Source organism: Chlamydotis macqueenii, chromosome 1, assembly GCF_036417535.1.
Source record: "Chlamydotis macqueenii isolate bChlMac1 chromosome 1, bChlMac1.mat, whole genome shotgun sequence".
NCBI lineage: Eukaryota > Metazoa > Chordata > Aves > Otidiformes > Otididae > Chlamydotis > Chlamydotis macqueenii.
This window is the reverse complement of record NC_141556.1, coordinates 191,819,020-191,843,623: the sequence shown is the minus strand read 5'-3', so window position 1 is coordinate 191,843,623 and position 24,604 is coordinate 191,819,020. Positions and strand designations below refer to the sequence as shown.

General features: G+C 36.4%; 1 protein-coding gene across 2 annotated transcripts in view; it reads left to right on the top strand.

Moving 5' to 3' along the window:
• Window positions 1-24,604, top strand: part of FRY (FRY microtubule binding protein) — a 170,033-nt gene that overhangs the window by 57,540 nt on the left and 87,889 nt on the right. For both annotated transcript variants that reach the window (XM_086772000.1, XM_086771999.1), the window contains exons 6-17: window positions 109-188; window positions 306-386; window positions 1,988-2,156; window positions 4,502-4,594; window positions 4,690-4,788; window positions 7,295-7,396; window positions 11,328-11,431; window positions 11,925-12,033; window positions 12,981-13,067; window positions 14,845-15,016; window positions 16,707-16,839; window positions 21,224-21,331. In XM_086772000.1, the coding sequence (XP_086628126.1) occupies window positions 109-188; window positions 306-386; window positions 1,988-2,156; window positions 4,502-4,594; window positions 4,690-4,788; window positions 7,295-7,396; window positions 11,328-11,431; window positions 11,925-12,033; window positions 12,981-13,067; window positions 14,845-15,016; window positions 16,707-16,839; window positions 21,224-21,331 (1,337 nt within the window). The remainder of the gene's footprint in view (window positions 1-108; window positions 189-305; window positions 387-1,987; window positions 2,157-4,501; window positions 4,595-4,689; window positions 4,789-7,294; window positions 7,397-11,327; window positions 11,432-11,924; window positions 12,034-12,980; window positions 13,068-14,844; window positions 15,017-16,706; window positions 16,840-21,223; window positions 21,332-24,604) is intronic.

Below are 24,604 nucleotides of genomic sequence, written 5' to 3'. Positions count from 1 at the left end.
CTGATACTATATTTCTATATGGAAGATACGCATGAGTAATACTAGCACTAAGGTATGCAACTTGAAGTATAATATATGTTTCATATATATTTCATTTTATGTTTTCAGATTCCACTTCATCCTGTAATAGACAGTTTGGTACATGATGTTATTAACTTGGCTTTCAAGCACTTTAAGTACAAAGAAGGGTAAGGCTCTTTTTCATACAAAAATTCTATGAAAAAAAATACTTTATTAGTTTTTTAATAGTAGTGGTTTAAACAGTATGCTTTCTCAGCCAAGAATTCTTTCTTGTCTCTTGCTAGGTACCTTGGTCCTAACACTGGAAATATGCACATTGTTGCGGATTTGTATGCAGAAGTAATAGGTGTTCTAGCTCAAGCAAAGTAAGCAAAATTGAATATCATATTTCTCCCATAAATCTGAGAAGTTCTTAGCATGTGAATATTCTGGTTTTCTCACTTTCTTTAAAGATAGTGTAGGAATAAATCATTTCAGCTCACTGGCCCTCTATTCATCTGGGCGTTCTAGACCACAGAACTCTAGGGAATTGCAGGCTTTCTCCATCTAGTTCAGTGATACTAAATAAATTCAGCTCGACTATGGCAGCATTATTTTTCTTATCTCAGCAATGATGTCTGTGGAAAGCTCAAAGGGCTGAAGAGAGCTATTTTGATTAATTTTCTTCTATATGCTATTTTTTCTCTAGCTGGGCAAACCTAAAAATGGCTATCCTCCAACATAGCAACATTTTTAAGTCTCTCTGAAGTTATTTCAGTTCAGAACTTCATGCAACTGCTTCTGAATCCTTCATCCTGCACTTCTTAGAGCAGATGACATAAAACACTTTGTGGATCACTTCTTACATTTTGAATTTGGAAGCAGATAGATTCAGAAAGTCATGTACCCAATATAACGTCTCATCGTACGCTTACACCACAAACAAAGCAGAGGATGAAATTACTCCCTCAACACAGTGATCTCTGTCTCCCAACTTCTTGGTGTTGCTGAGAGTGAGTCTGCTCTACAGAACCAATCAACTTAGCTTGATGTAGCCAAAACAGTTTAAGTTCCTGGAAATCATGTGACTTTCACAGACTTCAGCTAAGGCCTTACTTGGCCTTCTGAATTGTCTTGGTCAAAGGCAAAAGGGGAAGTGATATCTGGATCCAAATATTGAAGCTGACTGTCCAAGAAAACAACTATTATCCATAAATACTGCTCTTCTCCAGTTCTGAAGGGCCTTGCTAAGATGTTACTACCACTAAGGGCTTCTTCCTACCAACTAGTTTCTTTGAACTCTCCTGTGCTGTCTATCAGAGGTGATAACAAGATTGTTACATGCTACATCTGCCCATGAAAGTGATGTTCTTTTTACTTTGTTTTAAAAAAGGCAGGAGGTCCTGTTGGATAATCTTCTTATGTGTTGTTTTTGTGGATAGTGTGTCTCAAAAGACACCTCAAGTAGATTTGTGAGGGAGATCAAAAATGGTCACAGACCCCTCCATCCCAAGCTGTTGTAGTTAATGCTGAAGTGTTACTGTAATGACTATTAGAAAAAATCTGAAGAAAGGAACAGCCTATCTGAATATTTTCATGGTTATCATTTAATAATTTTCTTTTGAAAACATTTCATTTACATGCAAGAAAGCTATCTTACATCTTGGATTTAAAAAAAAAAAAAAGGAGGGGGTTATTCTAATCATATTGTTAGCTCTTATGTAAAAGAGGGGCATGATAAGAAAATAATTGGAAAGATGTGGTTGTCTAAAGGGACTTAGATCAGGCTATACTCTTTTGTTTTCTTTTCTGATATTATCAGAAGTGAAAGAAAACTAAACAAAAAGGTATCTATTCACATACTGACTGAAATGGTATTTTACAACCGAAGTTGAATCTTCTTTAGGTTTTTCAGCATTGATATACCTTACAATACATTTCAGACATTAATGTGTACTTTTTTTAACTAACAAATGTGAATTTGTAGATTTCCTGCTGTAAAGAAGAAATTTATGGCAGAGTTAAAAGAGTTACGACATAAAGAACAAAGCCCATATGTAGTTCAAAGCATTATCAGTCTTATAATGGGAATGAAATTCTTTCGCATTAAGATGTATCCTGTGGAGGACTTTGAAGCTTCTCTTCAGTTTATGCAGGTAAAATTCTTAAGTATATAGCTGTGGTTCTCAGGCCTTTTAGTATGTGCTCCCCTTCATCTTTCCTGTAACTCTCCAGGAGATTTTCCATGTGTCATTCCCACTTAAATGTATGTGCAGCAACTTTCTGCTTGTTCTGAACCTCAGCACTCTCCAATCTTTGGAGTGTATCATTCCATACCAACTTTTCATCAGCCATATATCCCTAGTCCCTACATCTCACCCTCCAACAAAAAGAGGTTTTGTTCTGCAGACCTTCCACCCTGCCATCCCACAGCTGTTCTTTGTCCTGTGTCTCTGCCTAGCTATGTCTCCCTAGCTACTCACTGCTTCCAACGTGAATCTGCCACCATTGACATAGTTGCCAGAGAGGAAAGGAACTTCTGATGGAGAAAAACACAGAGGAAGTGACAAAGAATTGAGGGGAAATCTGGATGAAATTTGCCTTGGATGTGTTGTCTCCTTCCACCACACCTTCACCCTGCTTCCTGTAGAACACATTCTGTATGCACCTGGTTTGAGAACACTAGTACAGAGCATAGTTTGACTATCATGAATGCTTTAAATTAACAGATTACATCATTTTGTAAAAGGAAAGAAAATATTTTATGTTTAAACATTTTAAAAGTCCACATTCTTGCTGGTAATGCACAATAAGTTCTGTTCCCATCAGCAGGTTTATTTAGCTTAACCTTTTTATTCCCCTGTTTCTTCTTGGGATCATCCTCATGACTACATGGTAGCCACTCATCCACTAAAATTCATGGTTTATATAAACTTCCGTGTAAAGATCAGCTTATTGATGGTGTCAGTGGAGTGAAAATAAATGTTAGATGCCCACAAGTAAGGATTTTACATTGGTATACAAAATACACAAGTGTACAAACACATAGAGCCATTTCTCTAAGTCCTGAAGCACATTCTATTTCAGTTTTGCAATGTGTTTTAAACCATTTTAACAACATACTTAAAACATATTTAACAACACAGAAACAGGTAATTTTTCTTCTTATCTTACGCTTCATTAAATGAACACAGCTTAGTATGTGTTAACTTAAAGTAAGTTATCCAGAATGGGCAAGGTATCAAAGTGTTGTGTGTTCAGTGCATGTCTAATATGAGAGAATGACTTTGTGGCACAACGTTGTGGCACAGCACTGCTGGGATCCAGTGTTAACTGCTATTTAAATCAGTGGTAAAGCTCCTGTGTAAGATGCACTGTGTATGTAGGAAAACCAGTTTTGCTCAATTTGGTGAAATACAGTTAGATTTTTTGGGCAATTCGTCTGTTAGTTTGAGTATTGTAGATACTGTAGATGCAGTGCTTCAGCTACAAGCTCTGTCACACAAGCTCTGCTCTAGTAGAGAGAGATATTTTCAAAGGGTGAGCTAGTCTCGGTAGCGAGCTCCGGAAGAGCCTGTATTCCAACACAAAGTGCAGAAGCAGCTCAGAAAGGCTACTGTGTCTGCGTAGGGGCCTCAGCCCTGTAGCAGAAATGCCTGGAGTGACTGAAGCCCTGTGGTGTAGAATCCTGATTGCAGCCAGGAAAAATTATGCATATTCTAGTGTAAACTGCTCTGCACACACATGCAGGAAAAAAGGTCAGTGGAGAGCTTCCTTGTAAAGTCAGTGGCTGTTTGGGCCTTGGACTCAGAGAGGAAGAAGTAACTGGAGCAACATGCTTTGTCGTCCTCAGAGAAGTTGTACAGAAACACACAAGTGGGTGGATGCTTCTCTCTCCTCCCTCGCTTCCTGCGCAGCACAACTGTGTGGGTAGTAGTTCGCTGCATGTTTAGGACAAAAGTACATTTTTACTTTCTCTGTCACAGGCTGCAAATTGTGGTGATTTGCACCACAAGTCTCTTCCCTCACACAGCATAGTTCTATATAAACCCTTAATCCACAGTGGATCCTAGCAGTGAAATTTATCCCAAAATATTTACAGTAAGATTGTTCCTTGCCTTGAGTATCTTACGTTCCTTTTCTGCCCTCTCAGAGCATTGTGTAGAGCAGTCCATGTGGGCTATTACTCCTGCTCCTGAAGCTATATATATGTATGAGCCCCTGAGTCTAACTCCCTTTCCATCCCCAAAACACCATTGGGCACAGCTGGAATCAGAGCTTGTGGGTTATCATGGTTAGAGTAACAGATGTTTGATCTTGACTTATGCCCTGCTTTGTGCTTACTGTGAAATGCAAATTTAGAAGTTAATAGACAAATGTTTTCGGTGGGATTTACAAGATAAAATTGCAAGAATGACACTTGATGTGCATTCAGGAAACATTTAGAGATCTTTATTCCAGCTGATATGCAATTTATGTTTCTTGTTTTGTTTTGTTTTAGGAATGTGCACATTATTTCCTTGAAGTTAAAGACAAAGATATCAAGCATGCACTGGCAGGACTGTTTGTTGAAATTCTTGTCCCCGTAGCTGCTGTAAGTTTTTTTTTCAAGTTGTTTGCATAATTTCTCTAAATTTAATAAAAACAGCTTGTGAAATAGTGTTTTATTAACATGAATTTTTCTTTCAGGCTGTTAAAAATGAAGTGAATGTCCCCTGTCTGAGGAACTTTGTTGAAAGCCTGTATGATACAACGCTTGAACTTTCCTCACGAAAGAAGCACTCATTGGTTGGTAACCCTAAGAAGCAGAGGCTAAAATTCTTTGTCAGAAATATATCTAAGCAAGAGTCTTGGGAAATTGCAAAACTTTTTTTTTCTACATTTGTCTTTATAATCAATACATTTGTATTTGCAGGGAAGGTTATTCTGTTTGCAGAAAATAACCATAATTATTTTATTCAGAATGTAATCTACATCCGTCTGGATCAAGCAGATGTTTTCAGCTTCTGGTTCTATGATTATTAAATGGTTAGGTTTTCTCATACTTGTTATGTGTAAACATTAGGAGAAGAGGAGAAAGAATAGAGTTCACCTCTTGTCAAGCGAGAGCAAATGAGGCACGTGGGAACAACTCTTTCATGGGGCTTAAATAATACATTGTAGGAACCAAAAAGTGTACAACACATGCCCTTTTAAATCCATAACTTGGCTACTGTGCAGCTCCCTGTTTCGTTTTTATTTTTTTCTTGTGAGATGAACAGTGGCACTGCAGTGTATTTTTGGAAGCATGAGTTGATCTGAATTAAATGAGGATCTGAGTCAGTTTGATGCTGGCCGCCTTAAGCAGTCTATCTCTCCAACTGGGTCAGCGCATGTCAGCAATGTGGTGTTAGCTAATCCGTTTTGAAGTCTTGGACCTTTTAAGTAAAGAAAGTTGTTGTTTGCACTCCCTCATTCTATGGGAAGGTCAAAAAGACTTCCCTGTTCCCAGCGCTCTCAGCAAATGCTAGTCATTAGTGCTAGTGAATCTACTGGCAGGACTGCAGGAGCATGCTGGAGCTCTCTGCCACCGTTACACTGGTCCCAGGGGAGAGTCAGAGCATCCCCTTGGGATGCAGTCCTGATCCAGTTTGAATTATTTGGAGTCTTGTGATTAATTTCTGATTTCACTCTGCTTGTGTTTGTTTGGCTCTATTCCACTCTACCAAATTAATAAAACATTGTTGAAACTGCAGCAGGGTAAGAGCTTTGCTGTACAGTTTTTACACTAAATAGAACTTCCCCAGACTGGTGGCCATACTTGCCAAAGTCAATACTTCATGCTTGAGAAAGGATTGCACAGCTGGGGCTTTGCATTTGATTGCTTGTCTACACATACTGCACTGGAGGCTACATAGTTAAAAGTGACAAAATAGACTAGATTCTTGTGAGGGTGTGATTAGAAATACAAACATTGCGAAGAGGAGGAGGAGGGGAAAGACAAACAGTTGGCAGAAATAGCCACAGTGCATATTTTCAGGCTTCCAGGAAGAAAGCACACTCTTTAGAGTCTGAATAGGACCTTCCTTTCAAAGATCAGTGTTTTGGAATTGGTGCACTCTCCATACAGGCAGGATGGGAGCATTCATTTTGCCTCGTTTTCTGTCTAAAAGTGTCTTGTCTGAGCTAGCCATTGAGGTTTTCTTCATAGTGAATGGAGAGAACTGGGAAACTCCAGGACGTGATATGTGCCTTCCCTCCTAGGGTTCTTCCTTAGGATGGGTTGTAACACTCCTGGGAAGTTGCTAAACTCTGTGATCCTGTCAAGTACTCGACTAATATAGTCATAATGTTAATATGGTAAGAAACTCTTCCATGAGAGTCTTCTTCAGTTATCCTCTTCCATATATATTTTGGACATGAAGATTACAAAAATAAAAATTAATGTGCATTTGTGATTTGCTCAAGAAATTAGGTCTAACCTAGCTATAGACAATTTATGTTAAATATTACAGGAACAGAAGTTGGGTTTTATGGTGTATTTATACCTTGAGCTGTGACTTAAGTTAGAATTTCAGGGTTAATTTTGAGAATCATTGGCCTTTAAGATAAAGTTACCTTATTTTTACAAATAGCTTTAAAGTCCTGATTAGGTATATTAACATGACAACTGGAACAGAAAAGTCTTACTGAAATAGCAAAGTCGGTTTCAAAATGAATAGGTGCATTTTAGCTTTTTTTTTTTAGTGTAACATTTACAAGATGAGTGTCAAAGTAAGTGTTGACAAAGAGACCAGGTTCCAGCATTTGAACTTCTCCATTCTGCCTTGCTTCTTTTTATTTTTCACTTCACAAGATGTAACACGATTCTTTAGAGTGTTTGACATGCCTCTCAGTAAATATTGTGAGTGCAGATTTTGAGGAGTAATAGGCATCTGAGCATTCACAAATTCCAACAATCTCTGTGAGTTCTGTTGTTACTATAAAAAGTTTAGTTATTTCCATGCTATCATTTCTCAGTTAGCAAACAGAAATTAGTCCCCTGAGTCTGTAAAACTGTGGCCCATCTTTGGATTTATTATACTGCTGTAAGTAGATATTTGGTTGTTTTTAGTTCATCCATAAAATGTATCTGTAACAGCTTAAGAGAAAGGCTTCTTTTAAACTTTACCACTTAACAGTGTGTTTACGTTGACTAACATGTACTGCACCAAATGGAGGAGTTAGAGCTTTAAGTTTACAGTAGCTTTGTTAAGTTATTTTATGTTGTGTAGACATGCAAATAATACAGTGTCGCCATCCATTTCCTGTTTAGGCGTTGTACCCTTTGGTAACATGCCTGCTTTGTGTCAGTCAGAAGCAGTTCTTTTTAAACAGATGGCATATTTTCCTCAACAACTGCCTATCCAATCTCAAGGTTAGTATCTTCTGGTTTTAATATTGTATTAAAGCCTCCATAGGTAGTATTGATCTGTTGGAAATCCGTTTTAGGTAAATGTGCTGAATTATTGCTGTTAACTGATTCCATATATAATTTTATTCCCAACAGTACAAGTTCTTTAGCTGTGCAGATTTTTTCAATAACAAAAAAGTATTCTTGTGCCTAGTTTGAATTTTTGATGTTTCTCTAACTCAAACCAAGCCTGAGTCAAACAGCTGTGAAACAGGCAAGATTGTTGATGAATGCTATTAACTTGAGTGACATACCAAAACTGGCCCAGTATTAACTTGCTTTTTTTCACAAAGGCATTCTCAAACAAAGCACTTGTTAGTTACTTTATCAGAATGGAACTAGTTGCAGGACACTGATTCCATTGCCTGTTTCACTCTGTTAAGTTGCATTTTAAAAGCTATTTTAAGCTGTTTCCTCCACATATCCATTCTTACTCCTTTACTATGGTATCAGTCTTTGAAGTTTAAGGTTGGATGGGGCTTTGAGCAACCTGGTCTAGTGGAAGGTGTCCCTGCCCAGGGCAGAGGGATTGGAACTAGATGATCTTTAAGGTCCCTTCCAACCCAAACCATTCTGTGATTCTAAGATATGCACTGTCCACTGTAATCTGCTGTGGTTCCTGGCCAGCATGTGCTGTCCAATACACATATACCAGTTATCATTACTACTCCTCCATGTTTCTTTTACATGTGCAATAACTCACGTCCCATTCCGTGCTTAAAGTGGATTTGTGTGAAAGGATTATCCTGTGCCTACTTGAATAGGCCAATGTAAGAAGCACAGTGAAGTGGTTAGCTCAAGTGAAGGGCCTCCAACCTGCTGCTTGATTAACCAGTGATTAGGAGGCTTCTGCAAACAGCACAGGTAGAACAAGCAGCCACTTTCTCAGCTCAGAGGAAAACTGTAGAGGCATTCTCTGTTCTCCAAAAGTTGAATTCCCAAGCTTGTTGACAAGGTATATATTACATCCTTTATTGCTGTTGGTTTCTTGCTGTACTTTGTCTCAGTGAAACAATTTGTATTGACTCTCTTCAAATGGATCCAACTGTTAGAATAGCTCTTCAAAATGTTCATAGTCTGTCTGAAGATTTCTTTCCACCTGTACCTGAATTACTTACTCTTGCTAAAGATGTATTAGAACCTTATTTGCAAAGAGATTCAGAAAATAAACATGTTGTTATTGCAACTAATTTTATGGATTTTTATGAGGTTGTACCAGCTTTAGAAAAGGCGACTACAGCTGTATGATCTCTGAGGAGCCAGCTGGGAATATAGATTTTTCTAAAAATTAGGGAGATCCTGACATATTATTTGAAACCATTAGAGAAAATATAAGTAAAAGGTTTGTATTCTAATCATATGTCTGATTTTAATATAAACTGGCAAATCTCTAATCTTACAGAAACAAACTTTTCTCTTTAATTAATAAAGGAGACTCCTACCAGGAAATGGAAATATTTGACTCTGGCCAAATTCTGGCCAAAGGACATTTCATAATGTCCTGTTGAAAGCGATGTAAAAGTTAATAGGTGTCCTGGTTTTGAAATGAAACATTTATTGTTAACTAACCTTTATGTACAAAAAACTAATCAAGGCAGGAATTCTATATAGGAGAAAGTCAAAGCACTGTGTTTCATTTAGAGGTAAAGTTTTCCAGTGGGAGCAACAGTTCCTTGTCTCCAAACTAACATGGGACAAGCAGAAAGCTCCAGTACAATTTGAGCTGAGAGTGTAAAATTTACTTTACAAAGAATGGGTCAAAAAACGCCTGTCTCAGGAATAAATCCATTGGTACCAATGCAATATCCCTTTGACCTGAATGGGCCAGACCTAACACCATATTATTGGAAAACAGAAATGGAGGAATTAAAGAAAATGCCCTCACTCCCTGCAGTCTGGTTGCTCCTCCACCAGTCACAGAAGAAGAGGCATAGGCATTGGGAAAGACATTTCTAGAAGAGCAACAATGGATAAAAGCCAGCAGCACTTATCAGTCAAGAAACAAAGCAGATCCTAGCCGAGCTCTGTTGCCGACTTGTCTGTTGTTCACCCCATATTCAAAAGGCTCACATTGACTTCAACAAATTCTTCAGTACCAACAGTGAGTTGGGCACAGCCAATGGCAATAGTTCCTGTTGGGAAAATGAAGAAGATGTCAGATATATTAGGCAAAATACTCCTTGTCCTGGATGCATTTTTCTTGTTGACAGAAATCTTTTAAATACTAGAGAGGTTCAATTAGTGGTGGACTTCTCTCAGTTTTCCAAAGGGAGACACAATATGTCCTTTCCAAAGTACCAGGCACCCAGCTACCATGCACTTGCACAGATCTTGCCCATGGACATGCCTATTATATCCCTGCATGTTTCTCAGACTTTTTATCATCTACCTCTCAATCCTGCTTCTGCTATGCAGCTTGCTGTTTCTGACGGAAGACTGGTCATCTTTTTCTGAAAAGCTCCAGTGATATCAGTCTCAGCCCTTTTCTCCTCCATCTCTTCTCAGCTGCCCTCACAGCTGAACTATCTCATCACTGGAATACTTGAACTTTTGCTTATAGGGATGACTTCATTCTCTGCCACACAAGCTCTCGTTACCTTAACTCAGTTAGCTGCAGTGTCTGGTGTTCTCTTGAAAGCTTTAGGGTAAGAATAAACTTTGATAAACATACTCCATCACCTGTTAAAGAAATCAAATTGTTAGGACTGAAATTTACGAGGACTGGCATGATAATAACTGATGAAAAATGGATTGAAAGTAAACAGGTTATTAAACAAATTGATTATAACAGATGTTATGATTTTAAAATCCTGCAAAGATTAATAGGTCACATAAACTTTGTCATTCCTTTTACTACTTATTCTAATAATGTGCTACAAACATTGTATGCTCCTATAATAAACAAAAATTATTTTCAATTTTCTGTTCCATACAAAACTCTATTGTATAAAATGTGTTCTCAAGGAGTTAAATGAAAATTGCAACCCAAGGACAGTGTTCTTGTTCCTAGGCTTATAACAGATGCTATGTTGTAAGTTGGAGCCATATCCCCTGTCATCGGCAGGTTGTCTTTCTTCCATTTTGCAGGACATTCAAGAATTATTCATGGCATTGGTTGCAGTTTCTTTGATCAAACCACGGTCTTTGATCTGTGACTGAACGTTTGTCTGCAGACAAAATTTCAGCTTTTTGCTGCAGAGATTTGCCTGAGCCAGGCAAGTCTTATCTCAGGTCAAAGTTTACTGGACTCCTTCAAAGTTTAACCCAGCAGATGGCCTAGCACACAGGAGACCATCTGATTGGACTACATATACTTGCACCCTACTCAGAAAGCCTTTAAAGCTGCCACAGAAAGAGAAAACTGCAGATGACCAAATTGACCCAAAGACAATCTTGTCAGCAGCAATCCGGACAGATAATCCAATCCCAGATGCCATGTTATTTAGGCCGGCCTAAGCATCCACAGATTTCTGTCCTTTCACTTTTAAATATGTGCAGTACATGTATTTATCTGCCGTGTTCTTCATACCAGGTCTCCACCATAGGGCAACAGCTTTTGAATTGAAATTTGAAACCAACTGAAGATGAGGTTTTCTTTTCAGAGTCAAATTGAGGTGATTTTCAAATAGAGATTTTAAATTGTAACATGTATCTAATTTAACTAACTTAATACTTGGTTTTTTTGGCAACTTAAGTGGTACCAGGAGAAGTAGGTCAGATGCATCAGCATACTGCAGCTATAGGAATGGGGTACTGGGCAGCTCTGAGGCCTTATCTTTTTGAGTTTTTTGACTCAATCTCATTATGAAAACTCTGAACGTTGACATCCGTCAAGTGCAGAACTTCCCTTCTAATTTGTGCCTGAAGTTTACTCTTATGTTACATATTTCTCTAGAATAAGGACCCAAAAATGGCTCGAGTTGCACTGGAATCTCTGTACAGACTACTGTGGGTTTACATGATCAGAATTAAATGTGAAAGCAACACAGCTACCCAAAGGTAAGAAGCTGTATTTGTAATGATAATCCGGCCTTGTAGAGTGGATGTTGCCAGTGAAGAACTTCTGCAGTTCTCCTGAACTCCTCTGAAGTGAACCTATATCTGTTGTGATATAAAAAACGCAATTGTACACAACAAAATACTCCCTTTTGTAGCACTGTCAGTCATTGTCCCATCTATTAAAATTACTGCATAAAGTGTTTCTGCTTTTGAAGGAACTAAAAATCACTCTTTTCCTGGTTAAAATTAGAAATATTTTTGTAGTGGCATGTCATTGACTGATTTATTTTTACTTGTAATCTAGTAATGGAAGAAAATCATTACATTGACTTTGTAGCAAAGGATCAGAACAAGAAACCCTGTTACATTTTCATTTCAAAGGAAATACATTCTAATCTTTCTAAATGGAGTAGGATTTCCAACTTATGTTTCATAGTACGTGAAGGTCTGCAAGGTCCAGAAATATCTAATGCTTTTTTTCCTTCTTTTACAGTCGACTTATTACTATTGTCACAACACTTTTCCCGAAAGGGTCCCGTGGTGTTGTGCCAAGAGATATGCCTCTAAATATCTTTGTGAAGATAATACAGTTTATTGCACAGGTACCACAGAATCATGCTTATGTCTTTCCAATTAATTGGAAATTAATCCAATTAATAGGATTGTATTTTTTCCCAATAAAAAAACCCAACAAATAAGTAAATTTCTATTATCTGAATTTTTTGCAACCTCATTGTCAATATCTTTCATCTAGGCAATGATAAAATTATAGATTGAGCTGAAACAGACTTCTTTTGAACAACAGGTTTTGAACTTCATTCCACTAAAAAAGAATAAAAATGTTTTCACTTTGAATTAAATATATTTTTAATCAATTTGTGGAATTGCCAGAAAGTCAGAAAATGCATTTGTTCACAAATGCAAAGTTCAAAATAATAAGCCATATTTTGTCCTGATACTGAATCATTTCTACTATATGGGACAATGAGTTGCACTGCTTTTAAAGCAGTAAGTCAGAAGAAAACCAAGTTCAGCATGTAGTTGACACATTTAGTTTTTCTCAGTTCAAATGGGAATTGCTAAAATAAACTAACCTTCAGAGCTGGAAGTTTCATCTCTTTTCTTACTCAAATTCAGAAAACATTCCCATTGAGCAAAGCTCTTGAGCACATACTTAAAGTCTCTGTATAGGAATGAATTAAACAGATGCTTAAAATCATCCCTGAGCTGTGTCATCTGTGAACAAGCTCCTTTTATATAAAATACTATGTTAGTACCATAATTATCACAGTTTAAATGAAATAATTAAAAGCTTTATTTCCAAAATGGGTCATTTTCTATTTAATGGCTATACATTTTTTAATTTGTCAACATACAGCAGTGCTGAAAGCTTAGATATAATAATATGTTCTGCATACTTCTGAAAATCTGTTTTTCCATACATTTAAATAAATCCTGATTAAACCACTTTTCTACATTCTATTGCCTTAAAGAAAATAAGTAGCAGAAGTGAGCAGCTTAATGATTTACAATATTTTTACTATTTTAGGAACGTTTAGATTTCGCAATGAAAGAAATTATATTTGACTTCCTTTGTGTTGGAAAACCAGCCAAAGCTTTCAGTCTCAACCCTGAGGTATGATATGCATCTGCATTTTTTTGAGTTAGTTTGTATTGTATTGTGGTACATTTACTTTTGGTTACATTCTAAGCATACTTTGACCTTTGTCCAGCCTTCAGGCCAAATCTTGAACTTGATTTATTGGTAAAATACATCTGTGGACTTTGATCTGTGAAGTGTCATATTGTTTATGCCTATCTTATGTTGCCTCAGGGAAGATTATCAAATGTGATGTAGTGTAGATGTATAAAATGAAAAGAAAAAGATAAATAAAATTATTGATCACAGTATCTCCTTATCACTCTGCTATTGTCATATGCAATGCTTTAAACTATTCTAACATAAAATAAATTTTCTGTAACAATTTTAATGTTTTTCAAAACAATTTTACTGAAAAAGAGTACATGATGCAAGAAGAATTGAAGATGACAAAAAAGAAAGAACTCAGACAAAATTTTACCACACTGACCCATAAAGCTCCACTAGCATTAGTGTCATAAGTCAGGTTCCTAGTGCTTTCCCTACATAAAACAATCAGAAATTTGAAAAACTTTTTTTAAAAAATCAAAATAAATATAAGTGGTAAAATATTAAAAAAATCATTAAAATAATTATTTGCTTAAAATGTTGAAAACATATTCATTTGAAAAGTAAGAATAAATACATGAAAATTAAAATCATTTGTTATCATCTCATAAAATATGTCCATATTAATCTTGCAGTATTAAACAGTCGTATCTGTTCACTAAGATGTTAAAATAAAATGAGTAACCTTACAAAAAGTGTATTTGATACAAAAAGATATTTGGAAAAGTAGATTAAACTTTTTACTGCCAAAAGCAGCAGAAGTGAATGGCAAGTTTTACTTTGAGCATAGCTCATCTTTCTTCAGCAGAGTAAAGAAAAATGGAACAGAATTCTTGAGCAGGTGGACCCCACCACATTCTGGGTCAGTCACCTGCAGTATTCACTGAGGAGGGTCCTGCAAAGGACATTGTGTCGTTAGCATTGCAGGAATTTGAGCATATAGGGAGTGGACATAGTCCTTAGCTTCTTGAGGAATCAACATGTGAAATTTTACTGTTTCTCAACAATAGTGTAAGTCCGAAAACATTGAAATGATAAGGCTACTTTTTGAAGTACATAAACTCTAGCATTCTAAAAAAATTGCCCATAATCTACGCAAATGCACCTCTGGGAGATTCTAAGTAGGACAGACTCTGAGTTTTTGGAATACGTTCCTGGGAAATTGAAACATTCCGGTATTGCAATGTGAAGCCTGCAAGTTTTCCTCTGGTGAATCCCCTGAAGACCTTCAGATCACTTAGCATCATCTTCCTGGTGGTGTTTTCACATTGGGGTTTCAGTGTTGAGCATCATTTCAGACTTTTCACACAGTATGGTCACACTATGGCCTTTTGAGATAGTTATTGAGCTTTTTTTCATAATGGCTACGTAGGACATTTGCGTTCAACTGAAGAACCGATTAAGATGTATTACTGAACTCAAGGTCAAATCCACATGTTTTTTTCCTGAAGATACACAGATAATGTACTAATTAAAATACTTAGAAATAAAGTTTTGAGAGAGGAGAGCACTGCTCATAGTGCAGGTATCAATTCACAATTTATTTCATGGGCACCTTATGTAAAATATATCAGACTAGTCAATGTAGCAGAGATATAGAAAAGAATGCTGGCAAGTGCATACTCAAAATTTCAAAGTGATTGAAGAATATTAGTAGAACGTGATTATTTGATTATGATACTCATTCACCTTCTGAACTTTACAGAGAATGAATATTGGTCTGAGAGCTTTCTTGGTAATTGCTGATAGCTTGCAGCAGAAAGATGGTGAACCTCCAATGCCAGTGACTGGAGCTGTCCTTCCCTCTGGAAATACTCTCAGAGTGAAGAAAACGTATTTGAGCAAAACTCTTACAGAGGAGGAAGCTAAAATGATAGGTGAGTAAGAGAATGGACAATACAGAAACTTGGATGAGAATGAACGTGATAAACTCTTTGGTACCTGAGCAGAATAATTTCCTATTGTTAAGTATTTATTGTAAACATTTACTTAATTGGCATTCTAATGAAATATATGGTTGAGTTTGAAAAATATTTGTTTTTTTAATTACTTTCACAGAAAGTCCTCAATGGTGCTAACAAGTGGTAGCAACCCTCTGTTCTGGTGGGGGTACATAGATAGCTAAGATTTAGGTTCTTTCAGTGCTGAACAGCTGTGTTTATTCATGGATAGTCATCTTACTAGAAATAGGGACTGTGGTCAGAAAATGTACCAGCTTTGAAAATCAGTAAAGATTCCTTTGATATCCTCATTTTATTTGCAGTATCTCACACAAAGTAAAACTTTCAAGATGGCAGAAACTTTTAAATGTAAAATAAAGATGAAGTGAAGCGCCTAAGTTAAAAGCATTGTTGCCTTGGGCTTCCTTCATAGTCAATGTAGAGAGAGAATCCTGTGCTGTAGGAAAAGAGCTTCTGTATCATGCCGTGAAGGTGCCTGTCTTTGCTGGCAAAAAATAAAATTTGGCTACTCACCTTAGCAGTTCATTAAGTCCCCAAAGTTACGTGAATGAAACAAAGTCTACATATTTCTGCACCAGTGACAAAAACCTGTGTTGTACTGTTGCTGGTTCATTATAGTAATATCAAGAAAATAAGCAATATAAGATACACCGCTGTTGAAATGTACAACAGAGACATAGTGTTTAGTGCTGTCACTAATTCAGTTCATTTTGGTTACTCCTCGTACATTTGATAATAAATGTTTGCACTATTGAATTCTTATATTTTATTAGCAATTTCTTCTCTATTTTCTGATACAGAATTCTAGTTTCCATGTATAACATCTAAGATTAAGCTAGGTAATTCCTGCATTTTATTTGCCTTCTACTCTGCCATTGAACTTTTGATCATATCAGATCTGAAAATTGACATTTTGAAATTCTAAGCTTACATTGTCATTATCAAATAGGAAAAGAATTGACTTGAAAATAGATTATTAAAAATATATTGTTTGGTGTTAACACACAAAATTTAATTAAGAAAAATTAGATTTTTTCCATTGATGAATATAGGAAAATAGTTATTTCAAGTTTTATTTTGAAGTATTTGATGTCCATCAGCTGCTATAACGACGTATGTCTAATACTGATTTTCACGTAAAATGTCATGAGATTAATTTCTGTAGCAAATGAGTTTCAGGATTGCTCATTCAGATTCCTTTCTTTTCTTTGCCTGTAGTTTTTATACCTTGCTACTGGATCAGAGTTTTTACTTCTGTCATGAAAAGTCAGAAAATACGTTGTATAACTTGGCAGACTGTGCAGCTTCACTTGACTATGTAGGGACATATTTTGACTAGATATTCTTAAAATTTTTCTCCAGAAAAAAAAAAAAAAGTATGTGTATATGTATCACTTGGGCTATTTTTACATATGATAGCATTCTTTTGGGAGAGGGCCACATACTCTGTCTCAGAATAAGGATATCATTACTAGTGGAACGTGCTATCTCATGAGGAAAACACTTTTCGTAATTCATGCAGTACAGCATGAGTAAGCAGCTTTCTTTTTAAAAATATATGTATCTATAAATATCCCAAATTATATAAAAATGCCTATTATTGCAGGTATGTCATTATATTATTCTCAAGTAAGAAAAGCTGTGGACAACATACTCCGACATCTTGACAAGGAGGTGGGGCGGTGCATGATGCTAACTAACATACAGATGCTTAACAAAGAACCTGAAGACATGATTACGTGAGTGCTAAAGAACAGTAAATCCCATAAAACATTGAGATGTAATTTCAGAACTTTTTCTCTATTTCTGTCTATCATGAGTCATCAGAGAAACAACAATAGACAGGAACACTTAGCTTAGTTATTGTATACTTTCAAAACGTGTTTATGACAAGTTGATTGTACTTCTTTGCATGTTGTAGTGTTTGGAACTGAACTGGTGCTCTTGATGTACCCAAAATCATGTGTGAATCCTATGAATGTTTAGACGGGAGACGTTGAAAGCCCAGAGTGGAAAACGTGTCAGCCTGTGCTCAGAACACTGTTTCAGGGTATTTTCAGGGTATTTTTGCATCACTGCACTTCAAAATGAATGCAACAAATTCTGTAAATTCCTATGACTAATAATCTTTCAAAATTCCCATTACTATTCATGCCTGTAATCAAAATCGAGTCTCAATTTAAAACCCAAGTCATTTTGTGATAAGAGTCTTGGATTTAAGAAGCATCCCACTGGAACAGAATCAAACTAGTACTTCTCAAGCAGTGTTGAACAGCAGCATTTTACACTGTCATCCACAATTATTAATGAGGGAAGTTTCCTAGAGAAAGTTCTAGTGAGGTGGACATCTAGTACAGTTTAGAGGCGCAGACATCATTTGAAACATGCAGAGCATGGAGATCCCAGCTGTAAGGAAACTTTGCATATCTTCCCTGTTAGAGGAGTGGACGTGGTAATTATGCTAGAAGAGAAACAACCCCTGGAAAAAAAAAAAGTTTTGAGGTGTAATGAAAAGGACATTGGTCTCTTTAAGATTGTTTTTTTCATATACTGTCAAAAAAAAGAAGACAACTTGCTAAAAATACCATGAGTGGTAGATAAACTGCAATGACTGGCCAAATTTAACTACCTTTTACGGCTGATATAATTACATTTTAATGTCATTCCTCTGCCCTTGTTTGTTACTGTGACTGTGTAATGAGATTGTAAGCTCTTTGTGTCTTTAGCTTTGTCTTACTTTATTTATATTCAATGCCAGTATTACTATCTGATAATATTTTGTATTTTGCTTATAATACTACCCAGTACACTGCTCAGTACTCACAGCCAGTTTTCATAACCATTTTGGATATCCAGGCTTTTGCGAGAGAGAAAGTGAGTTTTGAAATTCACATTTTATTCCCAAAATTTAGTTGCATAGTAACACCTCGAACACTTAGATAAGAAGCATGCTTAACCTTAGCTATAAATGTCCTTTCTGTGGCTTGTCAGCTTCACTAAAGTGTTGTTTATTTTTAAAAGCAGTTAACAAATAGACTTAAAAGAGTTTTAAATTTCAGAAAGTCTTATGGTTTGGTAGTAACTTTTGTCAGAGACAAAGATTTTAAGGTTGGAGCATCTAGATGTGTAAGTTACTGTATTTTTGTGTTGTACTTCATATGAGGATGAGCTGTAACTTGATCTATACACTTGAAAGGAAAAACACATTAGAACACATTTTTAGTTGTTCTTCCAAAGGAGAAAATATCTGAGATGCTTGATTATCAGTCGATCTAAAATAATGTGAACTCATGAAAAACATCATTAGCTGTTACTGTCACTGTTTAAAATGTCCCTTTTAAAAACTGCATTGTGCATGATAACTGGAAAAGCCAATATATTGGTTTAATGTAATTACTTATCATTTTATTCACAGAACTTCATGCTTCACTATAGTTACATATTTGTTTTGAGTTCTTATGAGTTTTAATACATAAATACAACACTACATTTATCTATATATTAAAGTTATGTCTTTTGTCATGTTTACATGTAGTTAATGTTACTGTATAAACTGAATATCATAATGATATTTTTAATAACAAATAAAATAAGACTCAGGGGGAGGTAGCTAGGCAATGAATAGTCATAACATTTAAAAGTATATAGATTCTGGAATTGTCTTTGGCAGTATTAGACATGCTTCTGTATTTAATGACCTATCCTTTAAGCATTTATTGTTGAAGCAGTAAGTGCCACTCTGAAGAGTCTTACTGAAATCCTGACTAAGGAGTGTCATTTGCATCCTCCACTGGGATATGAATTTCAATGCTGGTTATAATTACTTTCCAACATCTAGTCAGAATAGGGCATCCATTTTTCTAACATACCAACCTGTTCTGGCAAGTACTTCAGAGATTTTTGCCGACAATACCTAACTAAAATCGGATACTGCTGGTATGCAAACACATGCTTCCAGGTGAGGACAGCTGTCAGTGTGTTCATCCAGAGCTCATCCTGTTGGATCCTGAATCAGCTAGAGATGACTGCAGAGCCCTGTGAGGCCCCCATTGCCAGACACTTCGCATGCTGTGCTTGCTGGCTAAGTTGGGAACTTGAGCCTCAGATTTGAATCTTCTCCTGCTAGTCTTCTGAGCAGCTGAGAAGCCACAGAACACCCACAGATTCTGTATTTATAAATAATTACTCATTTGCTTTCATAGCAGTTTCCTCTCTGTCTATTATTTTACCTGCCTCCATCTTAAATTTGCAAACTGTTTACTCTTGCTGGGGACTGATAATAAGGAAACTCTGCAAAGCTCACTTTCCACTTCAATCCAAGGAAGACTCATTGGCTTGCCTGCAGATAAAATTACCGATAGCACTTTACTATTTACAACAGTAAAAGTATAATAGTAGTAGTTATTAATGCAGCTATTATTTGCATTAGCAATAATAGTTCAAAGTTTATAACCAAGTTCTCAGATAAGATGTTGTATTTTACTCTGTTTCAAGTAAATTGCTGACACCTTCTCTCAAGTTCTATGTGGTAGGATACAGGTACAATGAGATAGAGACAATTCATTGTGGAAAGAGTTTCCCCTCATTGTACAATTTAAGTCAGTAGATTAAAATCGTGTAATCATATTATTTTATTCATGTAATGCATATCCAAGCTGATAAGTATGTAGGATGTTAAGAAAATAATTATATTCGTTTTAAAACTCTGTTTAATCTTTAAGTTAAGTAAGCCTAGTGTCAGTTTATGCCTTTTCTGTACCCATTATTCAGTGACTGCGCAGTGTTACTCTATAAATCTTATTTTAGGCTTGCGAGATGGTATTACATTCAGACTTTCTCTGTGACTGAACGCAAAGTAAGGTATCCAAATGCAATGTCCTCTGTTGGGTGGAGAGGCAGAGCAATGTAGCAAGCAGAGCATTGGAGTGAGCTAGGTTCATTTTCTGTTTTGTCACTGAATTTCAGTGTGGTGTTAAGTAGCTTACAATGCTTCTTGGTGTCTCTCTTTTTCCCACATTCTTTTGTAGTTCAATCGGAAGCATGTTAAAGCAGGAACAGTCTTTCTCTTCATGTTTATAGTAGGATCCCTAAATAGGACCTTGCTCTTTTGATTCCTCCAAAGCATATTACAGGCTAATAATTAGTAGTATTGTGCGATAGACTGTACAATTTGAAATGCTGTTATGCTTTGGTTATTTCTTCTATACTCATTCATCAAATACATCATTGAGTTAAAAATGAGCAAATAAAAAAACCCTACATTTTGGGATCTGTGTGAAGGACTTCTTTAATCTGCATTCTTAGAAAAAAATACTGGAAACAAGTCAGAAAACAACTGCATCTGTTGTAAAAATAATCAGCAGCGGAAATTTGAGCTACTTTTAGAAGACTTAAAAACTCCCAACCGAGTTTTTGGTTCATGCTGAACTTCAGACTCAACCACTTTCCCAGGCTGTTAGGGAACAGTTGAGCCATTCCATAGATCAGAGCAGCCTTGAGGCTACTAAAATGTGTTTTAGCTGATAATGATTGCTAAAGTGGTGCTGTCTCAAGCAAGGAACTCTCTGGCCATACCTCTAACTTATGCTTCTTTTTCCGTGTGATAAAGTGTGGTGTGCGATTTCCAGAGATCTGTGCCCTATTGAGAGCAACTGTCTTGATCTTCAGTCTTCTTATTTGAGCTTCTTACATATCTGCTATTTGTTTTATACAACTGTTGTAATATAGCTGAACTGTGATGGCGAACACCCCAGCTTTTTCCTCATTGCCTCATCTGAAGCTTCCATCCTGCAAATGCTGATCTTGATGGAGGAACCCTCTTAGATTATAATTCCATCTTGATATTTCTGCCAGTTTCTCTCATAGAGAAAAAAAAATGAGTCAGTAATAATTGAGATTTTTCAAGTAGTGTATAGATATGATGCATGAAAAATGTCAAAACCAATGGAAACATTTATTCATGCTTCCTTCTTATTTCATTTTTAGGGTCCAGCTTTCTGTCCTGATGTTCTTATTAGGCTTCTGACACTCTGTTAGATCCAGCCCTTTTCTGAAAAACTGTAGATGGATCATTTAACACAGTTACTTGTTAAGCTTAGTAAAAATTCTCATTTAATTTTTCAGCGGTGAAAGAAAACCAAAAATTGATCTGTTCAGAACATGTGTTGCTGCTATTCCTCGATTGCTTCCCGATGGTATGTCAAAACTTGAGTTGATCGACTTGCTGGCAAGGTAAGCTGTTCAAGTATTAAATGACTGCTCAAGGGGAACAGAATGAAAAACTGAGCCACAGAATGCATAACTCTTTCTTAGACAAAATCATATGCTTATAAGAAGTAATCTGATATTAATGGATAAGACATAGAAGTCCTAGCATCTTTTTACAGGCATTGTGTTTATATTATAGGCTCCTAATTTTATAAAGGGGTAGATAAGTAATCCAGAACTCTTTTCCATCAATATGTAGATTACATTATATTCACTATTCTTCATTTTATTCACCATTCATTACCTTTTTTTAACTATCACAGCATTCTAATTAACAGGAGAGAACATCTTTTCTTGTAGTGGAAAAACATGGAGATAACATGGAGATAACCTGTTTAGTTTTGATTTATAATTCCCACATGTCTGTTTGATAAAACAGAATGTGTGAGATGTGATATCTTTCTAAGTACTTTTAAAATTGATAATAATTATTTTAATTATTTTTTTTTTTTACTATGGGACAGAAAATAAAGAAAAGGATAAGTTTAAATCTCATATCCTCTCCACTTGGGTTCCATTGAATTTATGTAGGTAGACTTCACTGAAGAAAGTAGTCTGCAACACATGACTGCTAAACCAGTTTAGGTTTCAGGACATCAAGTCAGTGACTTACTGCAAATATTTATGAAAACAGGTACTGCTCAGTACAGAAAAGTCTGTTACATTTCAGATCTAGCATCCAAGTCAAAGATTCCATCATGTGTTATTTAAGTAAGTGGATTATGGTGGTAAATCGAGCCACAAGGCCCTTGCAGCATATTGCTCTCAGGTAACTGTGACAAAGCAATGCTTGCCACTCTGTTCTTGCTTTTGAAATGTCTGTGAGGAATGGCAAGTGTGGGAGTCAGACAGCTACATGCAAAAGCAGTTTTTTCTGCTCTATGAACACCCAGCTCCCAGTGATGTGCTAAAAAGGCTTAACAATTTTGCTAGCAATAAGGAGTGCAGGCACCCAAACAAGCCAAAATTGCAGCCAAGGGTAGGTGTGCTGTGGTGCAATGCCAGCTTGATTTCCTTGTGTTTACATCCTCTGCTGTAAATCACTTGTGGGTTGTTTTAAATGATTACATTAAAAATTATACAAATACTGTTTTAAATACTAACATCAATTCTACTTACGAGAAGTTTAAAATTCTATATTTTCCTTTAATCTAATATTTTCACCAGCTTTCTATCCTTAGTAATGGTCTTAACTGAGCTGGTAGAAAGCACATATCCATTCTGGTCACAGGTCTTCAATCACAGAGGACGATCTGTGTCAGACCTATCACTGCTTTTAAGAAAGTTTGGAGTGTAGTATGGATTTTTTCATTAATTGGTGCTTCCCTCTTTAAGTCTCACAACTGTCAATATAACCACTGGTCTATATTTATTCTATTATCAGAAAGAATAAAGGTCAGTTGTGATTCTTTAACCAGAGTCAGTTTGTAAGCATTTCTTGAGTAATTTCCATACTGAGACAATGCAAGCAGTAGGGCTGCTGGGTTATCTGACTCTGACTGTGAGAAGAAGTGAGGCATCAAGAGGAGCTGAGGACAGCGCCTCTGGAGCAATTTTGGAAGCAATTACATGCTCAGCCTTTCCCCAAAAAGGAGACCTTTGGGAAGCTGTTCTCATTTCCTACATATGCTCATGCTACAGCATCTTTGAGACATTAAATCAAATTATCAACTATAAGCAAGGGAAACACAATGTAGAAGTAAGTGGATGCATAATAGGTTGGAAAGCAGTTAACAGATGGTTCATGGTTCAGGAGATGTATAGCATGGTGTTGAAATAACTGGATAGGGTCTCAGCATAGGAGAGCAGGATCACAAACTGAACACAGAAAAAATAGTGATATTCCTATGAAAAGGTGAACCTTATTCACATATGTAAATAGAAATAAGTCTAAAAAATTTTTGAAAAAGTTCTTCTGGTCTGATCAGTATCAAGCATGCCTGATTTGGAGAACAACATCCAAGCTAGTGTATTGCAGTTGAAGAAGAGACTGATTAAAGAGCAAGAGAAAGAAAGATTGGTGGGTTGAAAGGATTAGGTCTATTTAGTCTGGGACAGCACGGACTGAAAAGTCTACAAAAATACAACTTAAGAAAGTAACAAACTGTTTAAGGAATTAGTACCTGCCCTAATTTTAGTCTAAGTCTCCAGTCTACTCCAGCACCAGAGCTGCTTCTACGTTCTCTGTACTATGCCATGTTTATTTTGGTCCGGATTGACTACTTCTCCCAATTATGCAAAAGTGCTCCCGGGAGGTAAGTCTTTGCTGTTCTAGAGAACACTACATTACAATATTGTGTCTTTTCTGAGTCAGAGACTAAAATCAATACAAGGATAAAAAAACTTTGAAGAGGTGAGGTTTCAACTCCTCTCTGTTTCTGAAAAGAACCAAGGAAGCTGTCCTCCCAGGGATTTGTGTGGGGCTGTGTTGTTGGGATGGAAAGCTGTTAAATATTTTCTTTTCACTGAAGATAAAATAACATCTTTGGGTTAATGGGTTCTTTTATTCACAATTGGTTTGAATTTTTCATCTTTGCGACAGATGTGTCTTTTGGCTTTTTCCAGAAGGAGTGTGTAACTCAGCAGCTAGACTTTCTTCCAGGACAGCTGTATTCAAATTATAATCCATAAAGCAGATGTCAAGTACATACTGTGCCCTTTGCCCTTTCACTGCCCACTGAAACCATTCATTAAAAATTCCCAAGTAGGTCTTAAATTTAACTGACTCAAGTGCAAACAAACAAACTAACATTTACTTGCTTCCTCAAGCTGCCTGTCATACAATAGTAATACACAGATGCATTCTGATGCTCAGTTTGAATTTCATCTCATTTGATAATGCCGTGGCACAGTAAGATGGCCTTAGAGATGTGCGTCTTTTGTATCCTCTTTTCCATTATTGCTTTGTGTCATTGTGGAAGTCATTTCATGGATGACTTAATCATAGTCTCAGGGGTTTTGCTTGTTTTTCTGGTTTTGACATTTCAGAGAGGAGACAAAAATGGTCCTTTCTTAGCACAACAAAACACCGTGTTTCCAAATTTATATAGAAAGTCACATGGTTATTAAAGCATAACAGTTATTTTTGGAGTCATGTTCACCAGGGGTGAGGTTTCATGGCAGTCACTTTCCTTTGACTTAACTGAAATGTCCCCTGCCTCCCAATTAGGCAGCTATAATGAATCAAATTTGTTATGAGCCGCATCTCATCATACACTTCCAACTGAATGGAACTTG